Below are 26,886 nucleotides of genomic sequence, written 5' to 3'. Positions count from 1 at the left end.
TTGTTTAGGGCTTCCAGATGGTGTAATTATGGGAATACAAGTTGCTAAACGTTTATATGTAGTTGTGTCTAAATGCATAAACTGATAGAGTTTTGAATGGCTTGACGACTAAAGAATGTCAAAATGAGTATCTGAGTTGCTGAAAAGTGTTTGTACTTGTGTGTGTGTATGCGTGTGTGTATAGACACAGATTATGTATGCATGTATTTAAAGATATCCTGAAGAATATGAATCTGGCATGATTTTATTAATGCAGGTTATTCAGAGATCTGTTTCTTTCCATTTGTCTGAATAATCAAGACATGATCATATTTTATTAAAAAGAGATGTGGTCTGAGAATCACATGCAGACATTTGGGTCCCTGCTTTTTGGTGTTAGAAAGCTCTTGTTTCGATGGCAGAAGTCCACAGGGTGAGGGATGAGGAAGGAGCCTGCCATCAGAGGTGTGAAATGGGATGTTGGCTCACCCAGATCTGTCAGGCCCGTTTCTCCCACCAAGTATGAGTGCTGCACCCTGTCTCCTCCACCTTCTGGGGGAATGACTGGTGGCTGGCCTGGTTGGAGTGGAGTGGTCCCTCCAGGCAGGATCACACGGCGGCATCTTTGAAATCACTTTCCAGACAATTACTCTCATTTCATTTGGGAAGCCTGCCCAGGGTGGCAGCCAGGGAGATGGGGGAGGTGGTGGGGACAGGAGCGGTGACGTTCCATTAGTAGTTGAATTTCTGTCTGTGGTTAACAGCCCTCCACTGTGACACAGAATCGCTTGGCACCGTGGGCAGGCTTAGCCATTTCTCAGCCTCTGTTGGGCTTCTTTGTTTAGGAACAAGACAAAAACTCAGAATTCCCAATTTCTATAACTTGTTACCAATTTTTAAAATTATGCCCATCAGAGCTTGAAATCATGCCCACCAAAGCCAGGAAATCAATAATTTAGCTCTATTAAAATGAAGGGAAATTATTTTGCCAGTTGTTAATAGGCGTGGAGAACTGCAGACTCGAGGCTTTCTTCGTGTCTGTGACCTTTGTCTAAGGCATTAGGTTCCCTCCCCTTCTACCCATTCACCCTACAGTGGCTCTCATATTTCCTGGAAGGTTCCCAGGGTTTCACTGCCAGTCCTCCAATGACTGCATCTGAAAGCATCTCGGATTAATACTACACAAGCATAGTGTGAAGGGAACGACTTCTTGGTAATGTTCTTTTGTGACTTTGAATGTGGCCGTGAAGAGATCCCAAATCCTCTGCATTCAGTGACTTCACGAGCCCCATAGGCGCTCTTTTCTTTTCCATCTTTGAGGTTTTACTTATTAGCCAAAACCTCTCTCATCTCTTAATGTTGTTTGTGATACTACAAGATCACAGCACAGATGGTTAAATTCTCTAATTATTTGGCAGGCACACATTTCCAGGTCGTGGGGTTGTCTGGTGAACTTTAACTACATCACCTCACTGTGGTGCGTCTGCTTAAAACTTTGCCTCGTGTAGTTCCGCAGAGGGGAGTTTAGGTGTTTTAAACGATGGAACAAAGCAGCTCATGTGGCATCTGGGAGGGGCCCCCAAACTCTTTTTGAGAAAGGGTTGCATCAGATTCCTTTCTCACGTCTTGTGAGCAGAGCGGGTAGGGGCAGGACCGAGAGTTGCTGAGAGAGGATAGCTGATGCCCGCACTTCCTCTTGAACTTGAACCAAAAGAGGGGAGTATTAAGGAAATGCTTGCTACCCAGTGGAAATCCCTGTGAGTCACATAGAGGAGCTCAGCAGTAGAAGTCATCCGTTTGTCAGGGGGCAAGGCAGACACCGACTGTCTGCAGATCCCCAATTTGCCCTATCTTTGAACACAAACATATTGGTTCAATGAATGGGATGTGCCATTGCCATCCTTTAAGACATAACTCTGTTCTATTTCATCTCATCCCCTCCTTTCTTAGTTCCCATCCATTTGGGTCATCCTTGACATTTATCTTTTGTACTCTGAGATATGGAAAAAAAGTTTAATATCCCGAATACCCATCCAGGTCTTGGGATAGGCACCTCCTGGGTTGTCCATATTAGTAAGTGTCCAGAGGAAAGTCTCATGAAATGCGGAGCACCCCAAGGCACATGGTCCTTAAATCCCACGTTAGGTGGATGGTCTATACACACCCAAGAGGGTAGAACAAGGCAGCGTGTGGAAACCGGCCCCTTCCTCCTGAAAGCCTCATGGGACTGTGAGGAAGACCTGTTATTACTTCTGTGCTCCATACATAGATGATTAAGCCTGTGATTGCAATAATTGGTTATTTTAGCCTTTCCAATGTGTAGTATTGATCACCGGATCATACTTGGGGCTCCTTTCCTATTGTACAGTTTGTGAAAAAGCATTAATATTCTGACTCATGACCAGTTTGGCCGTATTAAATAGATGAAACCAAAAAGAAATAGTTTATAATTTATAGTTGGAGCTAAGTCTATTAAATTTTTTAAAAATCTTCTTAAAACAGGAAAACTAATACATGTGTATGGCTGGATTATCACTGGAAGATCAGAAACCTTTGATTTTGATGTTGAGTACATTGATAGGTAAGTGTGTGTTTCGGTGTTCAACTAGTTACAAATATGCTGGGTTGCTTCCTGAGACCAGCTTCCCCGATAGCAATAAATTGTAAGCAGTTGGCACAGAATTGCTGTTTTCCTCTTTGCAGTTTATGGTCCCTGGTGAGCTGGGCTTCAGCAAACTTTGTTAATGTAATTGCAACTGGTCGATTAAGTTGGTTCATTTATTTACTGACAACTAGTCACTCTGGGCTCAGCGTGAATCGTGCTTTAATTGCATCTGTGGGTTTTCTTTTTCGATTCTTACCCTTCTCCACCTTGTTTCTCAGGCTGAAATAAATTTTTTATAAAATGATGTGTGAACCCAAAAGACCATTATAACTTCCCTGTTTGGTTGGTATGCGTTTGTGCATTTAGAAATTATGTTAGTGTGATGGGAGGAAGATGCAGGAGAAGGCACTGAGAGCCGCTGAGTTTTACTGTTTTGTGGGAATGATTGGGATTGCCAACATGACTTTCTTCACCAGAGACTCTTGAAACAAAGTGTTACTATTAAATCATGCATGCTAGGGAAAGAGGAGAACCAGAGGGAAAGTGGTGAAGTTGTAGTCTTTGGCGGAAGCCCTAAGCACCTGATTATGCAACATCTGAAGTAGTTACTGTGAGGATTGATGAGGTAGAGGGAATCTAGTCTTACTATAGCTGAGCAGATTCTATATACTGTGTCTAATTTTCCTCATACTTCTAGAGAGGATGGGGTATCCTCCTCTGTTCTGTTCCCTCTCTGTGATTCTGCCCTAGTTGAAGAGGACATGATCTGGCTACTCTAAGGATCTACATCTCTGGCATTAAGTCATGGTCAACTTGTCTTGAAAGGAAATGACTCTTTCTGTGGAGGCTAGAAGCCCCAAGTGCATCCTTAATAATATGTCACATTCACTGCTTGGTACCATGTCAGCCTGGGTCTGGGATACAGCATTTGACACTTTTTTTTTTTTTAAAGATTTTATTTATTTATTTGACAGAGAGAGACACAGCGAGAGAGGGAACACAAGCAGGGGGAGTGGGAGAGGGAGAAGCAGGCTTCCCGCAGAGCAGGGAGCCCGATGTGGGACTCGATCCCAGGACCCTGGGATCATGACCTGAGCTGAAGGCAGTCGCTTAACTAACTGAGCCACCCAGGCGCCCTGGGATACAGCATTTGAAAGGGGGAACAAAGGCATAAACTCCACAGTGGTTCTGTGTAGACCCAGTAGAGCCAATGTGGACATGATGAAGATTTGGGGGAAAAGGGAAATGCTCCTTCTGCTGTGTGAAAATGTGGACCATGAAATAGTGCTACGTGCTCCTACCTGCAGGCTGAGAATTGATTCAACATCTCCTCAGGGGACAGGCTTTGGCCACCTGCAGAATGCCCCATAAATCCAGAGGAGAATGCTCAGAGCAATGTTTCCTGTGAGTTTTGCCAGGAATGTTTACTGGAAGCCTTATGCTATTGTCTTATGTCTTCCCCCCCCCCCCCATTTTTTATCCAGCCCATTGATCTTGGAAGCTCAAGGAGACAAATGGGTCACAGCCTGCTCTCTTGTAAACAGGCAGACAGGAAGCCGGTGAGTGTCTTTCCTGTCTATATACATGCTTTTAGGTTCTTCCATGTGGGTTTCTCTCTCTCTCTCTCTCACTCTCACACACACACACACACACACACACACACACACACACACACAATCTATTTTTTAATATAGATCACCCATAACTGCTGACTGCCTTATTTTTAGACTTACTGGAAAATACATGGTAATTGATTCAAAATGCAAATTGAAGTGGATTCTGAAAACTTTCTTGAAAACAAATAGCTAATACTAAGTGCTCATTCTAGGCCAGGCCCTGCTCTAACACTTTTACCTTTAAGTTACCCAATATTCTTGTGAGGACAAATGGTTATTAGTTTCACTTTATAGATGAGGAAACTGAGGCACGGATGGGTCCAGAAACTTGCCCAAGGCCTTGAAAAGAGAAAATGGTAGAGCTGGAATGAGTATCTGGGCTGACTAGCCAGGTTCCAAGTTCATGCTCTTAACCACTCCTCTATAATGACCAACCAAAGGGAGGAAAAAAAAACAACTAAAACAACTAAAATTTGTTTATGTATTACAATGAATTTTTAAAATGAGTGTCTACATGCTTACAGTTTAGCTAACCAACATTTTGCTGGATTTTCACTTCACTCAGGATTAGTAGATTTAACCTTCTCTTGAGGCCATCACAAGAATTATACTCTATAGCTTAGTTTTATAGGACTGGCATGTTGTAGAGCCAGACTCCATAATGTAGTTTCTTCCTGGTGTCTTCAGTTTGTTTGCTCAGGATCCTTCTTTTGTGGGTTGACACATTTTTTCCCAAAATTTTTATTTAAATTCTAGTTAGTTAACATATAGCGTAATACTGGTTTTGGGAGGAGAATTTCATGATTCATCACTTACCTATAACACCCAGTACTCAACACAAGTGCTCTCCTTAAAACTCATCACCCGTTTAGCCCATTCTCCACCCACCTCCCTGCATCAACCCTCAGTTTGTTCTATAGTTAAGAGTCTCTTATGGCTTGCTTCCTTCTCTTTTTTCCCCCTTCCTCTATGTTCAGCTGTTTGTTTCTTAAATTCCACATACGAGTGAGATCATATGGTATTTGTCTTTCTCTGACTGACTTATTTCACTTAGCATAATACCCTCCAGTTCCATCCACATTGTTGCAAATGGCAAGATTTCATTCTTTTTTATGGCTGAATAATATTCCATTGTGTATGTATTCCATATATATGTGTGTATATACACACACACACACACACACATCTTTATTCATTCATCAATCAATGGACATTTGGGCTCTTTCCATAGTTCGGCTATTGTTGATAATGCTGCTATAAACACTGGGGTGCAGGTGCCCCTTTGAATCACTATTTTTGTATCCTTTGGGTAAATCCCTAGTAGTGAAATTACTGGATCATAGGGTAGCTCTATTTTCAACTTTTTGAGGAACCTCCATACTGTTTTCCAGAGTGGCTGCACCAGTTTGCATTCCCACCAACAGTGTAAGAGGGTTCTCCTTTTTCTGCTTCCTCACCAACATCTGTTGTTTCCTGTGTTGTTAATTTTAACCATTCTGACAGGTGTGAGGTGGTATCTTATCGTGGTTTTGATTTGTATTTCCCTGATGATATGTGATGTTAAACATCTTTTCATGTGTCTCTTGGCCATCTGGATGTCTTCTTTGGAAAAATGTCTATTCATGTCTTCTGCCCATTTCTTAACTGGATTATTTGTTTTTTTGGATGTTGAGTTTGATAACTTCTTTATAGATTTTGGATACTAACCCTTTATCAGATATGCCATTTATAAATATCTTATCCCAGTTCGTAGGGGGGTTCACACTTAGTAGGTTTTTTTTTTTTTTTTCTTGATAAGAGTTTGCTGTCTTTGTTGTAAAGGTTTTGGAAAGAATGGAAAGGTCTGAAAAGAGGTTAAGAGCAAGTTAAATTTTGTCTCTCACACTGTGTTTGGCTGATAGCATATGCACTGATGAGAACTCTAGTTAGTACTATTCTACATAATTGCTCCAATGAGTTCATTACGCCTTCAGTATCTGCCAATTTTCACTGACTAATTGGCCTTTTATTTTATTTGTTTTTACTTTCCTGGCTAAAGAGTCAGAACTTCTGAACTGAGTTGTCTGGTAATTCTCACCTCAGGTTTTGGTTCTTGCTCTAGTTATCCTCTTCAGGAAGACCACGGTCTTGGAACTCTGCAGTGCCGTGTGGAAGGCAACTACATAGGTCTGTTCAAGAAGTAACATAAGTTGAACGTCTTATCTGTTTCTTTTTCTGTATCAGAAAAATACTGTTCAAGAATTGGTTCTCACAAGGATGAGAATAGTAACTACCATGTATTGAGAACTGTTTAAAAAGCTACATGAAATGGCTTAAATAGAAACTAATTTAATCATCACAGTGAGTGGATTGGTGAGGTTGGTGGAATTATTTTCACTTAATAGGTGAGAAAATTGCAGCTAGTAACCAGTGCAGCTGGTTATGGACTTATCATGTTTAGTGTAACTGTAAGCCTGGGCTCTTACCTGCTGTGTGTTACCGCATTTATCCTTTTATTGATGGAAGTCAACAGTAATGGTGCTGAGTCTCAGAGGTGTTTACTTTGGGCACTGTTAAAGAAATTACAGGTTTGGGTGGTAACTTGGTGATATCTGGAGTCCTAGGGTTTATGGTAGCAATGGCCTGGTCCCAGTGATACAGGCAGACTCCTGTGTTAATGTCTGTTTCTTTTTGTTACAGGCTCCCAGAATGTTAGTTTCTCAGTATTTAACAAAGGAAAGTAAGTAACTGGAAGCAAGCAAATTTATCATCACCTTATATTATTGATCTCCTTCTTGTCTTTCTTATATTTTTGAATCTTTTATAATGGAAAATTCCAGACATACAGGGACAGAATAGCATAATGAACCCCCCTGTACCTACTTGATTTCTTTTACTTAGGTGAATAAAATTGTGTCCTACACACTCATCTTGAGGTAATGTAAATGTTTCAATGTGATGGTGGCACAAAATTGTGGGAATTAGCTCTTAAGTAATCTCATAATGCTGTCAATTTAAAACAGTACATTGTTCCAGGAAATGCATTGTGCCATTCCAGGAAATGCCTTCTTCAAGATGGAGAGGATCCAAATTTCAGAGTTTTGGAGAGTGGATTATGATTCTGAATGGTTTCTGCATGCCTTACCTAATGTTCTGATACCATATAATTTGTCAGGGGTTTTCCTTACAAGCATACTCTCTAGCTGACATTCATCCCTTTGTGGTGATAGTGACATGTCACCTAAAGCTCACAGCCCCACGTATGGAGGGTCTCTCTCTCTTTCTCTCCAATTTAGGAAGGAATAACACCAAAATCCTTGGAGTATCTCCTATAGGCCAGCTCCTTACCAGGCCCTTTCATGTTCATCTTTCCCTAACACTTATTACGCTCTGTGAAGTAGCTATTATTATCAAAAACTTTCTAAATCACAAAACACATGTTGCCCCATTGGTATCGTTCTCTACTCATCAAAGGTATCCAAACTGTTCTAAAGATCAGGGGAAGTTGGCTCCCAATCCTCGTTTTAGGCAGCCGATTTAAGAAATGCAAACTTAAATGCTTTTTTCATCTAAAACAAAACTTTGTCTTGGAAGGTCCATGGTACACAAGAATGCATGGCTGGTCAGTGCTAAACTGGACCTTTTCCTGTACCAGACATACTCAGGTACTATTGTCCTTGTCCCTGAACTCCTCGCTCCTTCCCTCACACCTCACTCAATGTTGGATCCTCCTTCCCGTTCTCCTGGTACCATTTCTCTATAACCATGAGCACCTGAAGCCATCCCCGCCATAATGATGGGTGACCCTTGGGTTTTGAGAAGAAGTTGCTTATGTGAGTGTCAGCTTTATTACTGTATTTTTTTTTAAAAGATTTTATTTATTTATTTGACAGAGAGAGACATAGTGAGAGAGGGAACACAAGCAGGGGGAGTGGGAGAGGGAGAAGCAGGCTTCCCGCTGAGCAGGGAGCCTGATGCGGGGCTCGATCCCAGGACCGTGGCATCATGACCTGAGCCAAAGGCAGACGCTTAACGACTGAGCCATCCAGGTGCCCCTCATTACTGTATTAAAAGAGGCTTGATCATAGGCTTCTATACAAAGTTTGTGGATATAAACTGAATGAAAGGAGGTCATCCTTAGTCTATGTTCTGAGAAATAACAGTAAAGAGGTGGCCCTGAAAAGTACAAAAGTGTGTCTTCCAGTTACTTTAATACCACTTCTGAGCATTCATCCAACAATTTATGACTTGCTGATATTCATGCTCAACTATGGTGTTGCTATCTGATGGGTAAACCTCCGTGCTAAAAAATGAATACTGAAAATTGGAAGCTTGCATGAAATTGTGAACCCAATTCTGTAGTAGGAAATCGATCACTAAAGAAGAGTGCTTAGATTTGAGTCTTGACGATGATCATAAAACCACTGCAGACACGTCTGTGAGGGAGGAACACATTCCAGGGGCAGCAGGATCTACCTTTGCCAAAAGTGCAAGAAATTTTGTAGGTCATGGGGCAAATGTCATTCACTCTCTAGTGAATAGATAGTCTAATTGTGTAAAAAGCTGAATTTTGACCCTTGCCTTTCTTTTCTTTTTTTAAATTTTTTTTTATTGTTTTTTTTTATTTGAGAGAGAGAGAATGAGAGACAGAGAGCATGAGAGGGAGGAGGGTCAGAGGGAGAAGCAGACTCCCTGCCGAGCAGGGAGCCCGATGCGGGACTCGATCCCGGGACTCCAGGATCATGACCTGAGCCTAAGGCAGTCGCTTAACCAACTGAGCCACCCAGGCGCCCCGCCTTTATTTTCTTTAACCCGTGTAACTAGTCTCTTTGGGAGTCCATTTGAAGAAGCACCCAAGGGGAAGGTGATAGTGAGGGCCGAGAGAAGCATGGCTGGGGATTGCTGAGTGTTTTACATGTGATCTCAATATTTATTTAATTCAGCTATGAGACGGACAGTGCTAGTCTCATTTTACAGATGAAGACACAGACCCAGAAAGGCAAAGAAACCAAAGGTCCCAATGCTAGAAAATGCAGATCCGATTTGAAATCTTATGCACATAGGCAGTATACAATGGGAAGTACACTTTCCTGGCCACCTGACCCCAAGCTTCCTTGTGAGTGTGCCTAACACAATTGAACCCTGAATGCCACACAGGCTGACAGGTATCTCCAATCACACAGCTATTTCATATTTCCAGCACCAATGTCTTCTTGGGATGAGGCCTCTCAGGCCAGAACTTTCTCAAAGCACAGGAGGGGTTATGGGAGACGGGATGTGGACAATGACAGAGAGCTGTTGGCAGAGCTCCCTGAGGACTGCCATTCAATTACTCGTTGAGTTTGGTTAAGTCGTTTAGCTTTTCTGAGCTGTAATTAAATATCTACAAGCTGGACAAAATGGTGTCTGTCCTAACTCCAAAAGCTGTCAAGAAAGGGAGATGAGCAAGAGTCTTGGGATTCATCTACAATTTTCCTCCATTTTCTCATCTCTAATCCATTCAGTTACCAGTTTCTGTTGGTTTTACCTCCCATTGATTTCTTGATACAGTTTTAGAGTACTTATTGCAATTAGACCTCCCATCGATCTCTTAAAGATGATGTATCCACTCTATCTCTACAACCACTGCCTCAATTCAGAACCCCATCATCTCTTGCCTGGCCTGCCAAAATGGTTCCCAGGGGCCCCGATCTGCCATCTGTCCCCTGAATAGTCCTCGCTCTACATCGCCACCACCACGCCCTACACCAAACACACACCTGATGCCTCTCCCCTGCTGACCGCCCTCTACAGGAAATGGTACCACGTACCAGACTCTGGTCTTCTCATCTGCTTCTCCTGCTCCGTCTTTCCCTCTATATTCCAGCAACACTGACATGGACTTGAAATGCAACCTCTCTCCACACTCAGACTATCACTTGCTTTATTTAAACACCCTTTCCCTTCTCTCTCTCTCCTTCACTTGGCCAGTTCTAATTCATGCTTTAAGATTTGGCTCAGGAGTCATTTCTAGAAATTTCTTTCTACTCCACCAGACCCTCGCTGCACTCCTAAACCTCCCCTGTGCATTTTCATGTGCTCTCTCTAACCACTAGCCCAGGATGTCATAATTATACTGTTTCATGGGCAAGAGCATTATGTAAGAAGTGCCGTGATAGACTCCAGACCATTCATGATTAGCTTCTTTGTATCTTCACTTTATTGAAGAACACAACTCCTCTTTCCCCTGGAGGGAATAGAACTTAGAATGGTAGAAGTTGGATCATAGGAGAAGAAAGGACCAGAAAATCTTACATTCTGGGGGCTATGTGGCATATGACAGTGGGGTTTTGAAGCAGTCAGGAGACAGTATGGAAGAACACATGGAGGACAGCATGGAAGGTTTGAGGTGGTGAGTGCACACAGGGGGAGGAGCGTGCAGGATGGGGAGGAGGGCAAGGCTCCTGAAGACGATGGTGGGATGCGTTCTTTTGCTTAGTGCAAACTGCAGGCTCATAAGGGTGAATGAAGCCTTGCTTGGTGCTTCCAAAGTTGATTCCTCTATAATGTATAACCTACTATTCTGTGACTTATACATTGAGTACTTGAGTTCTGGTGACAGATTGCCTAACTGAGAAAGCATTATGGTATGTAGGGATTTCTGCTAATAGTGTGAGTGACTGCATTCAGTCATTTTCAAATATTGATCCTATATTTATTATTCATATAGTTATAGATGAGTCCTTATATGTGTTTTAAATGAGTATTACTAGAAAAATTTCCAACTGTTGCTCCTCTTAGAAAAGTTCAAGTAAGGAATACATTATTGATAGCTTTCCTTCTATTATTATATTATTATTTGGGTCACATTCTGGTCTATATTTGGAAGTTTACTTTTTTTTTTTTTCTTTTGCAGAAATACTATCGGTGTTTCCAGAAACTGGGAGCCTTGGGGGAAGAACAGAACTCACAATTACAGGAGACTTCTTCGACAATCCTGCCCAGGTTACCATAGCAGGTAACTAAGTTGAAATGGCTGAAAATAGTTCATAGTTTTAAATGCTGCAGGAGATTATGTATATCTTACAGCATGGTGAGAGTGGGGGAAGCAATTTTTGCCTCTTGCAACTCATGCCATCCTGTCCTAAGATATTTGACTTGTTTGGTTGAGACCAGGTGGGATTGCAGTCCTGCAGGAACAGGGTGTTCTGCAGACACACATAATTCACGGGCAATTCCCTCAGGGGTCCTCATCCTGGGAATGAAGAGAAGGGGAAATACAGCTGCCTCTTCACAAAGGTCTACTCCTACTGAAAGGCAACATCTCTTTCCACCCTCCTTGCTTAGCCCTCTATATAAGCTGGAGTAGACAGGCATTTGCTATGCAGATTCTTCTGGAATGCCCTCTTGGCTAATCCTTTTGTGGGACTCTTCTAGAACCTTCTGTTCTGCCAACTGGGAGTCTCCTCCAGTTTGTGATGCCAAGGATGAAGGAAAAGGTCCTCACCATCTCACCTCACGCTTATCCTCCCATGCTCAGCTGAATTGTTGGGCGCCTTCTCAGTGAAGGGCATTGCTTTGCCTGGCTTTCTCTCTGATTACTATAAGCTGCCCTATGTCCTGTTGCCCTGCGCTCTCCCTTTCCTGGCCTTCATTTGGGGGGACAACGTTTGCTATGTGACCCACATCCAGTTCATTGCCTTAGAATAGGAGCCTGTCAACTTCAGTGTGGTTGTGTTGTCCTGCCATTACATCTATAGACCTCTGTCTCTCTCTTTCTCTCTTTCTTTATCCATTTATCTAATTTAAAAAATTCTCCTCAGGTATTCCATGTGATATTAGACACGTGTCTCCCAGGAAGATTGAGTGCACCACCAGGGCTCCAGGAAAAGGTGCAAGGCTCACTGCCCCTCAGGCAGGTAAGGAAGTCATCACCACGACCGTTCAATGAACTCCGGTTACAACCACGAGGGACGGGGAAGAAGAAGTGAGTGTTTGCTGCCTCAGCTGTTTGGTTAGCTCAGTGAGCTCTGGGCCTGAGATACCACTGTCAGGGCTTTCCTTTCAGAGAGGCCCTTAGCTTTGTTCTGACGTTTTGTGACACTGTCCTTCTAGCCCCAACCAGACCAACGGCCACTGGGGTTCAGGGGAGACCTGATGTAGAAAGCATAACTTCAGTCAAGACATTGTTGTAGCTACTGGTGGAAACCCCCTAAGCTGCCTCCCTCCACAGCGTGGGTCTGTTGGGAGCCCATTGTCTAAGAAGACCAGAGCATGCTCTGAATGACAGCAGCAACCAAGGCCAGGGAGTGGGGGGCAGTGGGGCGCATTCAAATGCCATTTCATCTTCCCTCTGGGTGGCTGCCTGCTTCTTTGAAAAGTAAGGATGTGTTGGTGCCATTGCCTAAAGTTTATGCCTGAACTGGGCAGAAGTGGGGCAGGCAAGGGGACAGGTTCCACATGTTCTTCTCTGCAGATGAAGAGCGCAGCGCTGGAGCACTTTTCTGGAAGCTCAGGTGTGGTTAGGGACTGAGGGTGGTTGGTGGGTTCCGTAGCCTGGAACCACGGTCTGTGCATCTGTGGTCCTCACTGGCCCCACAGGGGCTGACTTCATGGTTCAACTACAGACAGGGACCTCAACTCCAGAAGCTCTGCACTTACAGGGAAAGTAACCCAGCGGGGAGAGAAGCCTTTCTAAAGAAAGGCCATTCAGGTGTGAAAATGCATGCAAAGCTTTGGCTTGAGCATTCTCCAGGTCCCAGATCTGTCATTGTTAGTCAGGGGAAGCTCCCTTCCCAGCAAACAAAACTACTGAAGCAGGTGATAGAGAGAATGTGTGTTTCCTGCCAGGAAATAGAGAGCTGTCCCCTCTTCAAGTGGTTCCTGCGTTAGCTACTTGGGTAATGGTAGGATAATTTCCTGAATGCAGCTGTTTGTGGGACTTAGCGTCCTTTATGGAGACCTTTTGAAGCTTTTTCCATGAAAGGAGGCCAAATCACTATGTAAAGCAGTGGTGCTCCTGAAGCAGAGGGCGTTTGGCAACAACTGGTTGGTACAGTGGAAATGGTGGGTGTGGTGTGGCTGGTCTCTCCTGATGGGAGGCCAGGGGTGCCCAGAACATCTTTCCATGCACAGGAAAGGCATTAAAATAGTTCTCCAGTAATCCAAGTACTATATTAAAATATGCTTTTATTTTTCTGCTTGTTCCTTATCTATTTCCTTTTTTTTTTTTTTTTTTGGATTTCACAAGGAACAACAGTAGTAGTTTAAAATAATAATAATTACCCCAGCGATCCTTTATTGAGTACTTACTATATTTCATGCTCTTTGTGTATATATCCTCCCATGCTCAGCTGAATTGCTATGTGACCCACATCCAGTTCATTGCCTTAGAATAGGAGGAATAGTCTTTTTTTTTTTTTTTTTTTGCCAGAATTATCAAATTGCCTCATTTTCCCTCCAGCCCTATCGAGATACAATTGACATATAACTCCATCTCCCTTAGTCTTTGGTGCATGATCTCTATTTATTGTTGTCCCCATTTTGATGCACAAGAATATGAAAGCATTAAGCAGTTTGCTCAAAGCTGCACATGTAGGAAGTGGCAGAGCTGGGATCTGAATCTGCAAGTGGATGATCCCCTAGCTGCACCCTTAGTCCAAGGGGCAGTCATGCAATACTGATCGTACAGGTACCTCTGGTGTCAGGGTTTGCTCAGTACAGTGTCATTGAAGTTATCATGTAATGACAGCATGCCACATAATTTGTTCCATGTGTGAGTCCACACATTGGGACCATGACATGTGAAAAATTTAAGGATTGCCTATTTTCTGGGAAAAAAGGGTTGTAGGGAATAGAATTCCCAGGCTGAACTAGACCTTAAGAGATTCTGAGGGGGCATCTGGGTGGCTCAGTCAGTTAAGTGTCTGCCTTCAGCTCAGGTCATGATCCCAGGGTCCTGGGATCGAGCCCCACATGGGGCTCCCTGCTCAGCGGGAAGCCTGCTTCTCCCTCTCCCTCTGCACCCCCTCCCCTCACGCTTGTGTGCCCTCTCTCTCAAATAAATAAATAAAATCTTTAAAAAAAAAGAAGATATTGAAGTTCACTCCTGAATAAGAGAAGCCAAAGTGCACAATTATGTTGTCCTCTTTTACTCAATCATAGCATTTGTTTGCTTGGTCAGTTCTCCCCATGACTGGCTTCTCTTTCCTTGACACTCCCATTAAAAAGGGCTCCCTACCCTTCTGTGGTCCTCTGAGAATATTTCCCCTTTCTGCTCCTTATCAAATATCTCTTCCCAAGAGGCTCAGTCCTACACTACACAATATTTCTGCTTTCCAGAACATTTGTGTTATCTGTAGAACCTCTCACATGACTACTCCATCTGGGTCTCGGTGGATCTTTGTAGAGAGTATCTGGATCACCGTCACTCTGTTATCTGAAGTAAAGTAGTTCCCCAATTTGGGGACGAATGTCCTCCGATATGTATGAGGTATGCATGTCTTACAGGCAACCGAGGGCTTCTGTTTGAAGTCGGAGATGCTGTCGAGGGCTTGGATCTCACTGCAGCCACGCCTGGGTACCAGTGGCAGATTGTCCCGAATGCCAGTTCACCATTTGGATTTTGGTCAAAAGAAGGACAGCCCTTCAGGTATGCTGTAGGAAAAGTGGGAGTTCCTATCAAAAGTGTCCTTACTGGCCTAGGGGAGACCAAGAGACAATAAGCAATGAGATTTCCAGGGGAGAAATTCGAACAGCCACCAATTCAACAACAGTTTGGCCACTGTTCTCAATGAGTGTCCATCATGCTAGTGCAACACAAGCCTTTTAGAGGTGCACATGAACTTTTGATCAATAAGTAAAATTTGTATTTTCTACGAGTCAGTTTACAGTCTGCTTTGGGAGATGACTATTAATTGGAACATTGAGCTGAATAAGCCAGAAGACTTGGTTGAGAGCAGGGTAAAACTTGCTGTAGGTACGTGGCTAAGACGTGAAACCAACATCAGGCTGATGCCAAAGAAAGAAGCAAGAATATGACTTTTGGTCATTTTGATCAAGACCCAGTGTCAAAGGTCAACCTAATGGCTGGTGCGTAGCAGGGGAAGCTATTATGGGCTCTGAGAGACGTTGTTTTCTGTAACAGTCATGTTTTCTAAAACAGTGTTTTCTATAACGTTGTTTTCTATAGCAATGTAATTATGGTATTCCTATTAGTGTCGTTCTGAGTATTTTTGATCCCTTCAAGGACATGGCCAAAATGTTTAGTTTTCTAAAGTGGTCTTAAAAATATAAAAAGTTGAGAATTGCTTAGACACACTGTTTCCTTCGTGTGCCCTCAGCGTCTATACAGAGGGATGGATTCTTTACTGTGTAATGGATCTCTTCTCCTTTCAAACCTCTTCTCAAAGAGGTTGGTCATGACCCCTGAATGTGAATTCCAGCCATTCCGTGACTTCCTCCAAGGATTTGGCTATTTAGAATTTCAACTCAATTGTGGAATGAAAGACTTTGTTCCCTGTTCAGGGAATTTCAGACATCAAAGAAGCCAAGGAGGGAAGAAAATCTGTGAACAGAAAAGAGTAGTCTCTATTGTCCCAGAAGCCTAACTAACTAGGTATTTAACCACCAATGTATAGTTTTAAAGTGGCAATCATTGTGGTCCCTTGTGGCACCTATGATACATCTTTATCATAGTTTTTGAGAACCATCAATAATGTTCAAAGGAAAACCTTTCAGCTATATTCAGCGTGTGGGGGAGTGTTAAGGAGAGAGTCAGACCACCTCAAAGTACAAAAGGGCATTTTGGCTATATGGTACCACCTGCAGAGAATGTCTCTTTAATTGCCATTTGGAGGAGCCACAAACCAGAGTAACTCTTTCCATTCTCTCTGTCCTTCAGTTCTTTAAAATTTAAAATTTTTAAATTAAAAAATTGGAATATTTATTGATTTATTGATAAATTGTTATATTGGTAGACCCTTAAAATAGTTATTTTCAAAATGATTTTCAGAAAATATTCTTGGTATTTATTGAGATAGTTTAATCATTTGCTGTCTCTAATACTAAGGTCACTAGAATTGATCTTAAACATTAAAAAATATGGTCATATTTTTGAAGTGTTTCATAAAATTGCCTGCATTCTTTGAAGTTGTAAGATGTGTCTTTTAATTTGAAATTGTTGACACATTTGATTGACTTTTCTCTGTGGGCCGTAATATTTTTAATTGGAAAAAGATTCTCCGTAGGTATTGAGGTAACTGGTAGGCTCAGAGCAAATCACTCCCCCCCACCTTCCTCAGCATATCCAGTGTGCCTCCTGAGCTTCTTATTCAGTTCAACTGGTATGTATTGACTTACTGCCATGTTCCAGGCCTTTGAAGACAAGTGAGTTCATGAGAAGCAACAACTGAGGAGGTATTTATAGGTTTAGTTTGCCAATGAGGAACCATAGTTCCCAATGAGTGAAGTGTTTTTCTAATGTTTTTTTAATGTTTTTCTAATGTTACAAATCTCAAGTAGCAGAACTAAGCTTTGAATTTTTCTGATTTCAAGTCTTGTGACTTCTCCAGAAGTCCACCTCTGCCACATTACGGCACACATCCTTCTTCACCCATAGGAATATGATATTTAAAGAGCCACAGCGGTCTGGGAAACCCCACATAAACACCTGCTTCTGTGAAGTTAATGTCTACCATGAAGGGGACAAAACAGAAGCTTCTCTTAATATCACTTGGGGCCATTTCAATCTATCACTTTACTCCCTTCATAAAGAACTGCAAAACGTTGTCCACAAGTCAAGTAAGATTATTCGGCAGGAAGCACCTTTGCTGATTTATGATTATCCACATACACTCACAGCTATGCACATGCACACATGTAGCGTGGCTAATAGCTGACTTGAGCCAGAGAGGTGATCTAACATACCTCAGGAAGTATGATACGTTGGAGTAGGAGACAAGGAATGAAGGTTCCAGAACAAGTCAGCACAGATTCTGATTGCTGATATCTCTATTTCTAATAATAATAATGATGATAATAATAATAATATTTACTATTAATTGAGTTCCTGCAATGGGCCAGGCCCTGCACTCAGTGTTAGTAAATGTTTTCAGCTAAGCCTCTAGACAGCCCTGTGCTGTGGCTATAACTTTCCCGAAGACATGTTGACTGCCAAGGGAGTCATAGCCATTGTGAAGGGATGGGTTGAGGTATTGACTAGCAGGTGCCTCAGGAATAGCTGTTTCCAGAGTACGCTGGCCACTCACGTGACACAAGAGTCAAGTGTTTCCTCCTCATTGCCACAAAGGAAAACAGTACAGTGGGTCGCCTGGGTGGCTCAGTTAGTTAAGCGTCTGCCTTCGGCTCAGGTCATGATCCCAGCGTCCTGGGATCGAGCCCCACATCGGGCTCTCTGCTCAGCGGTTAGCCTGCTTCTCCCTCTCCTTCTACCTGACGCTCTCCCTGCTTGTGCTCTTTCTCTCTGAGACAAATAAATAAATAAAATCTTAAAATTAAAAAAAAAAAAGAAAAACAAAGTACAAGGGCACCCATTTGTTGAGTCAGTGATTCGGGCGTTTGTTGCTCTCAGTTCTCTGTGTTTCCCTCCTTTACAGAGCACGGCTCAGTGGGTTCTTTGTGGCTCCAGAGACAAATAATTACACTTTCTGGATCCAGGCTGACAACGAAGCCTCCCTGTACTTCAGTCAGTCAGAGGACCCAAAGACCAAGGTATTCGCCTTCCTCTTCCTTTTTTTTGTCCCCAGTCCTTCACTCCTGAAAAAAAATAAGAATAAACACCAAAGCTCTCATCTTCTACTAATAGTGGTAACATGCCACTAAGCAACCAGGGATTTTAATGTTTCATTTTGTCGGGGGTGTTGGGTTTATTTTTTATTAATTTTTTTGAAAATTGAGATATAATTGACGTGATTTTAATTGTTGAAAAAGAATTTGGTTGAATGTGTTGGCATGTTTATTGAGCACTTACTATAAGCCCGGCATTAAGCTACATCTTTTATGTACCTTGTCTCTGATCTTCACAGCATCTCTGTGAGCTAAGTATATTTATCTCCATTTTCCAGATAAGGTAATTGAGGCTTAGAAGGATTATATGGCCAATCCAGGGCCACTTGGATCGTAAGAGGCATAGTTAGAGTTCAAACTCATATCTGTCTGATTCTAAAACTTGTGCATTTTCCTCTGATTTTTGGGTAGAAATGTAGCCAGCCTTATTTAGGAATGTCCTGGTCAGCTTTGAAGGATAAGAAAAAGTGCTTTTAACAAAAAGCCAAAATTCCCTAGCACTATTGACAAAGAACCACATGTTCCCCCTCAAATTATTAACACGCTTCTATGAAATTGCTTTGCTGGCTGCTAGAGGAACATCATAGATGTTGATGTGGTCAAGTCGTTCTAGGGTTCTCAAATGGTTTAGTACTATTTTATCCATAGTATCATGTAAAGCTAGGGTTTCAGGTTGGCTGTTTCTGCTCTAAACATGGCCCATCCAGCCTCATCTGAATACAATTTAATAGAGAGACAGAGACAGAGTGAGGAGTGGAGAAGCATACACAATCACAGGCCCCAGGGTGACTGAGCTAACTTGTTGGAAAAACAGATCATTCCGAAGACCCTGTTAGTAGCTGTCCAGACACTTGCTGTTTGAGAAAGAAATGCCCATAAGCTTCATGGTGTTGATTGTGATATGCTTCTTGGGCCACAGGTGAAAGTGGCCTCCGTCAGAGTGGGCACTGCTGACTGGTTTGACACCTGGGAGCAGAATGGGCATGAAGGGACCTGGCAACGGAAGACTCCCAAGTTGGAGCTGGTTGGTGGCACCAGGTACTACCTGGAAGCAGAGCATTGTGGGAGAGCCCCCAGCAGGGGGATGAGAATTGGCGTCCAGATCCACAATACCTGGCTGAATCCTGATGTGGTCAGCACTTACCTCCGGGAGAAGCATCAAATCCGAATCCATGCCCAGAGACTTCCAGAAATCCAGGTGTGTGTCTCTTCTCTGTCCTGTGAGGTTGGGACTGAACTCTGGAAGCGACATCGTCTTGCCTAGAGGAAGGATCAACAGCTGGGAGCCAGGGACTTGAGTTGTAATGACGGTTCTGCTGCCAAAGAGATAGGATATCTATCCAATAGAGTTGTGAAAACATCTCAAAAAAATGCGAAGTCTTATTATTAAGGTAATTTTACTCATGGTCTTAGTTAGGAATTTAAGTTCCAGGTAAATTCTCTTTTAGAATCTTATTCCCGGGAGTAGAGATAAAGTCCTCCAAACAAACACACCCATGTATGCATGCACATGAATGTGCACACACGTGATTCCATTGCTGTTACTGATCCAGGTCCTATCTCCCCACACATGGTGTTTTCTCCATCTGCTTTGTAAAGGGTCTCTCAGTGGCGCCCATATTTGTGTTGAGCAATATCAGTGTACTTTCAGTCGTTCGCTTCTTGGTGTACAAAGATGAGTCCATATGGACTCTGCTTTTCAAGCTTAGAGTTTAATAGTAAAACATGAACACAAGTAACCATAGAACAAAGTAGAAGAGAGCAAGTGATGTAAGATGACTGATCTTACTGTGTAAAGTATAGTGTGCCTCTCGGGGAATATGCTAGGAGCAAAGCAGAGACTGAATAAACCTCTGCTCCTGCCCACCAGGCCACCCACCCTGGGAGAGGGCACTTTGCGAGAGGGGCTGAAAGGGGGCCATTCAGCGGCACTATTGAAGTCTCACACCCTAAAGAGAAGGGGGGACAAGGATGAATAGGGAGATCGACATATAAACGTTTTTGTCCGGTGCTGACACTTGGGCTCGTAGATATTTCTAGATGATAGTGAGTTTAGACAAAACTGATATTATAAATAAAAGGAAATAGCCAGTGGAGGAGATATGTCCCAAGGTTCTCCAGCTTAATTAGCGCACATCATTTATTCCTGTCATTCTTGACAGACGCTGACTGTGTTTGGCAGAGGGAGCTTCTTCCTTACTTGGGACAATGTCACCAGTCAGCCAATCCCTGCAAATGCCACAGCCCATCAGGTGGGAACCTTCTTCAAATAATGACAGGTGGGGGAGCTGGGGGGGGGGTCTTCATGCCCATGGTATAAACTCTTGAGGATTTTTTTTTTTTTTAAACAGATTCAAACAGCCATTGAGGAGTTACTTGCCATTAAATGCAAACTGGAACCGCTTTCGGCTAGCATCCTACTCTGGCTCGGATTTGAACAAGGTGTGCTTTCCTTGGCTTGACAAACGCTGATCCTCTTCTCCATTGTCTTCTCTCTCTCTTTTTCTGTAAAATGGGAACAATGTTCATTTCCTGCTACCAGAGTCAAGAAAAGTTACGGAAACTGGCTTTAGACACCTAGTGGCCCCGAGAGTGACGACGCACGTGCAAGGAAGCCACTTGGTGTGGGTGTCAGAGAAAGAAAAGCCATTCCCCACTGGGCGGCATGGGGAGCGCTACACCAAGCGCTCCCCATGCCGCCCAGTGGGGAAAGGGCAAACTATACAGGCGGGAACGAAAACACTACAACAGCATATTTTATTTAATTCAAATTGTATCCAAATAAAGGAATTGTTATATGAAACAGTCATCTTACCAAATTCTAAAAATATGAGGTTTTTAAGATGCTAAGATGAACTCAATTACATTCGGCACTCCTTGTCTCTTTGCTCCTCAGCAGTTTTTGATGCCATGGTACAAAGAGAAAAATTGTAATCGATTTTCGACGCTGTGTGGCAGACAAAATGGGGTTCTCACATCAGGAGACTTCAAGCCTTCAAGCACAAGCCTCATCCCGCTCACCCCAGGGCTCAAGGGTTGCTGTCATGGTGAACTCATAACTCAACCGCTCTGCACATGTTGGGAAGCTCTGTCTTATCAATGTCTATGCCGGTCTTCCTGTTTTATCTGCCTCCAGGCCCAGAAGGTTCCAGCTTTGAGGGGGACCTCACCAGTGGGACAGAGCCCTTCTGTGGGAGGTTCAGCCTCCACCAGCCTCGACACCTTGTCCTAACACCCCCGGCTTCCCAGAAGGGCTACCGGCTAGATCTGTACACGCACGTGAGTAGCAACCCTCACGCTTCCAGCTGATGTGGGTAGGGAGGGGTTGGCATTATTCTCTGGGGTTGAGGCTAAGGAAGCAGAAGCACAAAGGCGTAATCGCTGTGATCTGCCCAGTGCGTTTCAGGCTGAGGTTCCAGGTTTCTCAACTGCTGTTTCCAGTGCTGAACCGACACCTCGGTCTTTCATTAGTTAGTTGTTACACGGAAATGAAATGCCTTTGTTTTAACTGTGAGACCTATGATGTTTTTATGTGCTCCAGGATCTTCTTTGCTCCCTAGGGAAGAGCACGGACTCTGTAGACAGACTATCTGGTTTTGATTTTGGCTCTACCCCCTACATGTCCTCAGGGTCTCTCTTTAGTTTACCCCCCTTGTGAAATGTGCAGTCATATGGTCTAGAATTGTGGTGGAGATTAAAAGAGATAATCTACTAACATGTGCACTGGTTAGGACTCTGTTAAATGCTAGTTGCTGTTATTTATTATAGTTTTTCTTTTTTTATTGGTGGGTTGACTGGCACATTTCTTAAATAATATAGCCTTTGTGTCAAGCTCTGCCATCTTTCATAAAAAGAGTACAGCCTATTCGCCCTTTGGGAGCTTTCCTGCTTTCCAGCTTTCCTGGCAGTGCTTGTGGGGGTGGGTGGCAGGAGGACTCTCTTTCAGCCCTGAGATCATACCATTCTTTGATATTCCTCAAAATTCCATCTCCTATCTGTTTCAGTGTTCTCAGTGGAACTACCATGGGAGCTGGGATTAGACGGGTCAGGTTGGGGCCCCACCCATTTTCTGGCCTGCCTTTTGCAGGACAGGCTCCCAACAGGGGCGATTTTGCCCAATTTTGCCCGCTTGGGGAAGGTTGGCAATTATGGAGACACTGCCGGTTGTTACACCGGGGGAAGTGCTACTGGCTTCCAGTAGGAAGTTTCTAGGGATGTTGCCAAACATCCCCTGATGCACAGGACAGCCCTCTCACAGAAAAGAATTATCCAGTCCAAAAGGCCAACAGTGGAAAAAAAATCCTGCTATAAAGTCTTGTGACAATTTTACTTAACTCAGAAACCGAGGATGCCGGTGAGTTAGAGTTCAGGAACTGAGGCTCAGAGAGGTGAAGTGACTTGCTCAAGGTTGCACAGGGAACTGGGTCGGAGCAAGGGTGTTCTAATTGAGATGCTCCAAAGTCCTGACCGCCAAGCACAGTGGTAGGCATTTAATAACTCTCTGTGGAGTCAATCACAGTTTATTCTGTTTGTCTTTCTGGTGAGACTATTAAGCTCCAGGAGGACGAGACCTGGGCTGACTCTCTCTGTCACAGCACCAGGGAGTCTCCTAGGGAGGGGGGACCTCCTGACGACACATGGCTTGAATGGCTGCTTCTTGCGCTGATTGAACTCATGTTCTTTATTTGGTGTCCACAGTTGTGCTTTGCATACAAAGGCCACATGAATAACATCCTGAAGGTGACCGTGTATTTCACAACCGACTCTCAAAACCTCATTAAGAAGAACATCACCTGTGACTGGAGTCTTGTGGGGACCAGTCCCAATAGGTAGCTAATCTGTGGGGAGGTGTGGTGGGAATTCTGCCGACTGGGATGATTAGCTCTCTTGGGGACAGGGGCCCATGTGCAGTACGATCTCTTATTTGGGGCCTCAGATATTAACCTGGGGTTCTTTTTTTCTTTTAAGATTTATTTATTTTAGAGAAAGACAGAAAGCATGCACACAAGCAGGGGAGAGACAGAAGGGGTGGGAAAGAGTCTCAAGCAGGCTCCAACTCCCCGCTGAGCCTGGAGCCCGATGTGGGGCTTGATCCCACCACCCTGAGATCATGACCTGAGCTGAAATCAAGAGTTGGCTGCTTAACCGACTGAGCCACCTAGGCACCCCTTCACTTGGGATTCTGAACACGTCTTATTCAACTAAGAAGTTTGATTTAAGAGTAGTTAGTTGTTAGGAATGTAATACTTTTTAGAAGTACTCTCACACTTTTTGTGGGGATAGAATGATAGGACATCATATTTGGAAGAGACCATAGAGACCGTTCCTGGATATTACAGATGGGAAAAATTGGGACCCAGAGAATTGGTGAGTCACCAAAATTCATATAGCAAGTAAAACAAAGACTCTGCAGTAAAACTCAGGCATCTTTCTCCCTTGATTCGGTATGCTTTCCACATAGGTCTTACAGGTGACACTTTTGTAAGTGGTCTTACACCTGAGTAAGTCCAGGAGTATTAATCTTCTCTGTGGTTAGAGCCTAATGTATGACATGCTTCAGATGCATGATTATACTGTAATCTGAAAATGCTGCCGACATTGAGTGTTATGAGTGAATGATTGACTTGAAATGTGACTCACTGGCGTGATACCACAAGCCGAACTGAGCCTGTCTCGGATGGGATGCCTCTACCCAGGGCACACAGGACTGTTGGGGTGCAGGGGTTCTTGGGGTGTCTCTCCTGATTGCACAGTCCACAGGCCCCCAGGTTGGTGAACTTGGCTCTTTGGGAAGGGGCTTCAGGAGCACACGGAGAGCTCCATTTCTGCTGTGGGCTTTGTTTTTCAGCTGGTGGTTCACTTGCACTGACCTCTGGGAGACTTGTGTGCATCGCTCCGTGAATCTCCAGCCGCCTCTGGCAAACTCCCCTGTGCTGGTTCATCGGATTGACCTCTTCCCTCTGTCTCAGGAGACGGGTGGGTTCTATGTGGATGAAATTATTATTGCGGACACAAACATAACAGGTGATTATCGAATCTGCTCTCGTCAAGGGGCCTGTCTATGAAATGCTGACCTCAAACTTTTCTGCTAGGGGCGGTTCTTCTTTTAATGCAGAGGGAACACGTGATTCCCCATCTTGTCTGCCTTGGTTCTGGAAAAAGATGGGTTTGGGATTGTGCACCCTTGGTCCTTTTATCTCTCTAGCTAATTCCTTTTTTCCCCTTTTCTCCTGTTTATCCAATGCTTGCTCTTGCTTCTGTTCTCTTACCCCAATTTTACTACTTTCATGCTGAGAAGCCTTGGTTTCCTTATCTGTAAAATGGGCATAAGCAGGGCCCCATCTTATTGAATTACTGTGAAGGTTAACTGAAGTATAGCACGTAGTGCAGTAATTACAGGTCCTGGACCATGGTAAGTGCTCAATAGGTGGGCCCAGCCTGTTGTTATTATTACTACTATCATTATTATTGTTAGGCCAGCAGGATTTCTATACCTGTCCATGAATTAATATCTGTCATGCAAAGTGCTGGAAGGAACAAGGCAATATCTGGCTCTGTAAATGGACTAAAGGTCTCATTTACGCCTTCAAGCCAGACTCAGAAGAGAGAGAGTTAATCATGTCCTCATGAGAACAGGCTTGTTCTGCTTTCTGCCTATCCACATTCCTCCTACTCACCATTTGGAGCTCAAGGCTGGCCTTTCCTCCATGAAGTCCCCCTTGATCTCCCTTAGCCAGAGCGGCCTCCCCTGGCTTTGCTTGTCCACGAGTCTTAGGGACAAAGAGGTCATCAGGGGTCCTACTGAGGCTGGCCAAGTATGATGGGCACTCAGGGGAAGAGAAGCCCATGGCCAAGACAGAACGGTGCAGTCTGTCCCCCAGGATTCGAGGCTTCGAACTTTTGCTCACTTTCCCTTTTCCCTTTATAGTCTTTTGTCTGAAAGTTATAGAGCTGAGGGCAGGAGAGCTTGGGGGTGGGTGGCAAGAGGATTCACTTTCGGCCCTGAAATCTCATCATTCTAGGATACTCATCAAAATTCCATCTCTTACCTGTTTCACCTGTTTAAGTGTTTTGGGGCATCTGCGTTGACTTATTATTGATTTCAAACCCTGTTCATGTTATGGCACACTTAGACGATGATAATATTCAAATGGTGTGCTGGGGTAAACACTTGAATTTCTTGGGGCCCAAGACAACTGGTTAGGCCCTTTGGTGCCCTCCTCCCTCCCAACCAAGCGCTGTCTGGATCCCTGGAGTGCTGAGGGGATCAATATTTCATGCACTTGAACCATCGACTGGGAACTCAGGACTAGTTGATCAATACTGTTTCCATTCTCTCCACACCCCCAAAGACCAGGAGTCAGAGCTCTTGCTCACTGCCCCCACCCTTTAGCCACCAAATGCTCCAGTATGTGGAACCATCTAGGGATGAGGGGTGGGGGAGGTGGGGAGGGAGGGGTGACTTGGGTGAAACAGCTGCCTTCCCACTTTGTCTAGTTTCCCTGCTGTTGATGACTTTGCTTTGAGGATTATTTAATGGCAAGATCAGGCCTGATAGTCATAGTTAATTGAGATTTATCTGATCAGCTTCACACTTTATATTCTCTCACCTAATCTCCTCTATGAAAGTTCCTTTTACCTAGTGGTGCCTATCACTTACTTCTCACTCAGATCTCAGAAGCCCGTGAAATGGTCCTACTATCTCTACTTTATAGATGAGGAAACCAAAACTAAGAGGGGTTGAGTATCTTGTCTCAAATCACAGAGCTGAGATGTGGGGGAGATTGAAATCTGGACACCAGAGCCAAGCCTTCAATGACTCTGTGCCCAGCTGAGCAAAGAAGCATTTATTAAGCACCTACTGTGCACCTGGTATTGTGCTAAATAAGCAGGGGACATGCAAAGATGCTGCCCTTCCCCAGTCTTGGGGAAGATGCGTCCCTTACCCAGGGGAAGAGGATATTAAAATATATTGTGCTGGTCATTTTGAATCTGCCATCCCACTAAACTCTCCCTGCCATGCCGATTAATGTGTTATGATTCCCACTTTACAAATGAGGAAACAGAGAGGTTATGTTGATCAGCCAAATGGTTACCTAATGGAAGTGCAAAATCAGGATTTGCACAGTGGTCGGTTTGAAAGCTTGCACTGTTTCTGCACACATGCTGAGCCCGCGCCGTAGGTGAGTGCTCACATACCCCCAGGAGGCGCCTGTGCGCTCAGTGTTCCTGAAGGGGATCAGTTGTACATTTCCGGAGTTGCCAGGGGCCTTGGGGAGGAAAGGAGGAAGGGGTAGCAGTCCACGCTGCAGTAGATCCTCTGTGTGGGGGTGCCTCCATAGCATCGGGAGGCAGGTGAGCCTGGTGCAGGCCTTATAAAACTTTGCTATGGAGTTAGCGTTGGTCTCCCTAAACCGTGACCTTACATTTTCCTTTAGCTCTGAAGCTGAGTCCTCCTGCCTCTTCTTCCTTTGCTTTTCATGGTGGCAGACAGGTGGGACTCTCTGCTGGGAGTGGGGGTTGAGATCTAAGTAACTCAGCATTTGCAGTTGGGATTTTCCGCCAGACACCAGTTGCTTGCTAATGATGGGATCGTTGGTCTCTATAGTTTCTCAAGCAGATTCCAAAATAGCTCGCCCAGGTGGGAATCTGGTGGAGTCGCTCTGTGTAGTGGGATCCCCTCCAGTCTACAATGTAAGCTTCTGGACGGTGGGGTGCGGCCGGGAGCTCCCACTCATCACCGCAAGGTAGGGAGCGGTCTTTGCTCACTTGTCCTTTCTTAGGATTGTCAGTTGGCCTTTGGGGACACAGAGGTGGGACTTTTATCGGGAAGAGCTACCTGAATTGTTGCTTAAAACCACGATCTCAGTCTTAGGAATGCAGGACAGACTGACCGTCTTAGGAATGCAGGACAGACTGACC

At 44.0% G+C, this 26,886-nt stretch overlaps 1 protein-coding gene across 1 annotated transcript in view; it reads left to right on the top strand.

Moving 5' to 3' along the window:
- PKHD1 (PKHD1 ciliary IPT domain containing fibrocystin/polyductin) overlaps positions 1-26,886 on the top strand; it is a 454,138-nt gene that overhangs the window by 11,473 nt on the left and 415,779 nt on the right. Inside the window, exons 6-21 of the mRNA XM_034990755.1 lie at positions 2,482-2,560; positions 4,069-4,143; positions 6,302-6,366; positions 6,880-6,919; positions 7,774-7,844; positions 11,075-11,176; positions 11,982-12,077; positions 14,668-14,809; positions 17,775-17,889; positions 18,884-19,162; positions 20,127-20,216; positions 20,316-20,406; positions 21,101-21,243; positions 22,663-22,793; positions 23,813-23,988; positions 26,573-26,711. Of these exons, the coding sequence (XP_034846646.1) occupies positions 2,482-2,560; positions 4,069-4,143; positions 6,302-6,366; positions 6,880-6,919; positions 7,774-7,844; positions 11,075-11,176; positions 11,982-12,077; positions 14,668-14,809; positions 17,775-17,889; positions 18,884-19,162; positions 20,127-20,216; positions 20,316-20,406; positions 21,101-21,243; positions 22,663-22,793; positions 23,813-23,988; positions 26,573-26,711 (1,834 nt within the window). The remainder of the gene's footprint in view (positions 1-2,481; positions 2,561-4,068; positions 4,144-6,301; positions 6,367-6,879; positions 6,920-7,773; positions 7,845-11,074; positions 11,177-11,981; positions 12,078-14,667; positions 14,810-17,774; positions 17,890-18,883; positions 19,163-20,126; positions 20,217-20,315; positions 20,407-21,100; positions 21,244-22,662; positions 22,794-23,812; positions 23,989-26,572; positions 26,712-26,886) is intronic.

The sequence above is a fragment of the Mirounga leonina genome, unplaced genomic scaffold (assembly GCF_011800145.1).
Source record: "Mirounga leonina isolate KUSES-001 unplaced genomic scaffold, KU_Mleo_1.0 Mir_53, whole genome shotgun sequence".
In the NCBI taxonomy this organism is placed as follows: Eukaryota; Metazoa; Chordata; class Mammalia; order Carnivora; family Phocidae; genus Mirounga; species Mirounga leonina.
Note: the sequence above shows the minus strand (reverse complement) of the source record. Positions and strands in the feature narration are given on the sequence as shown.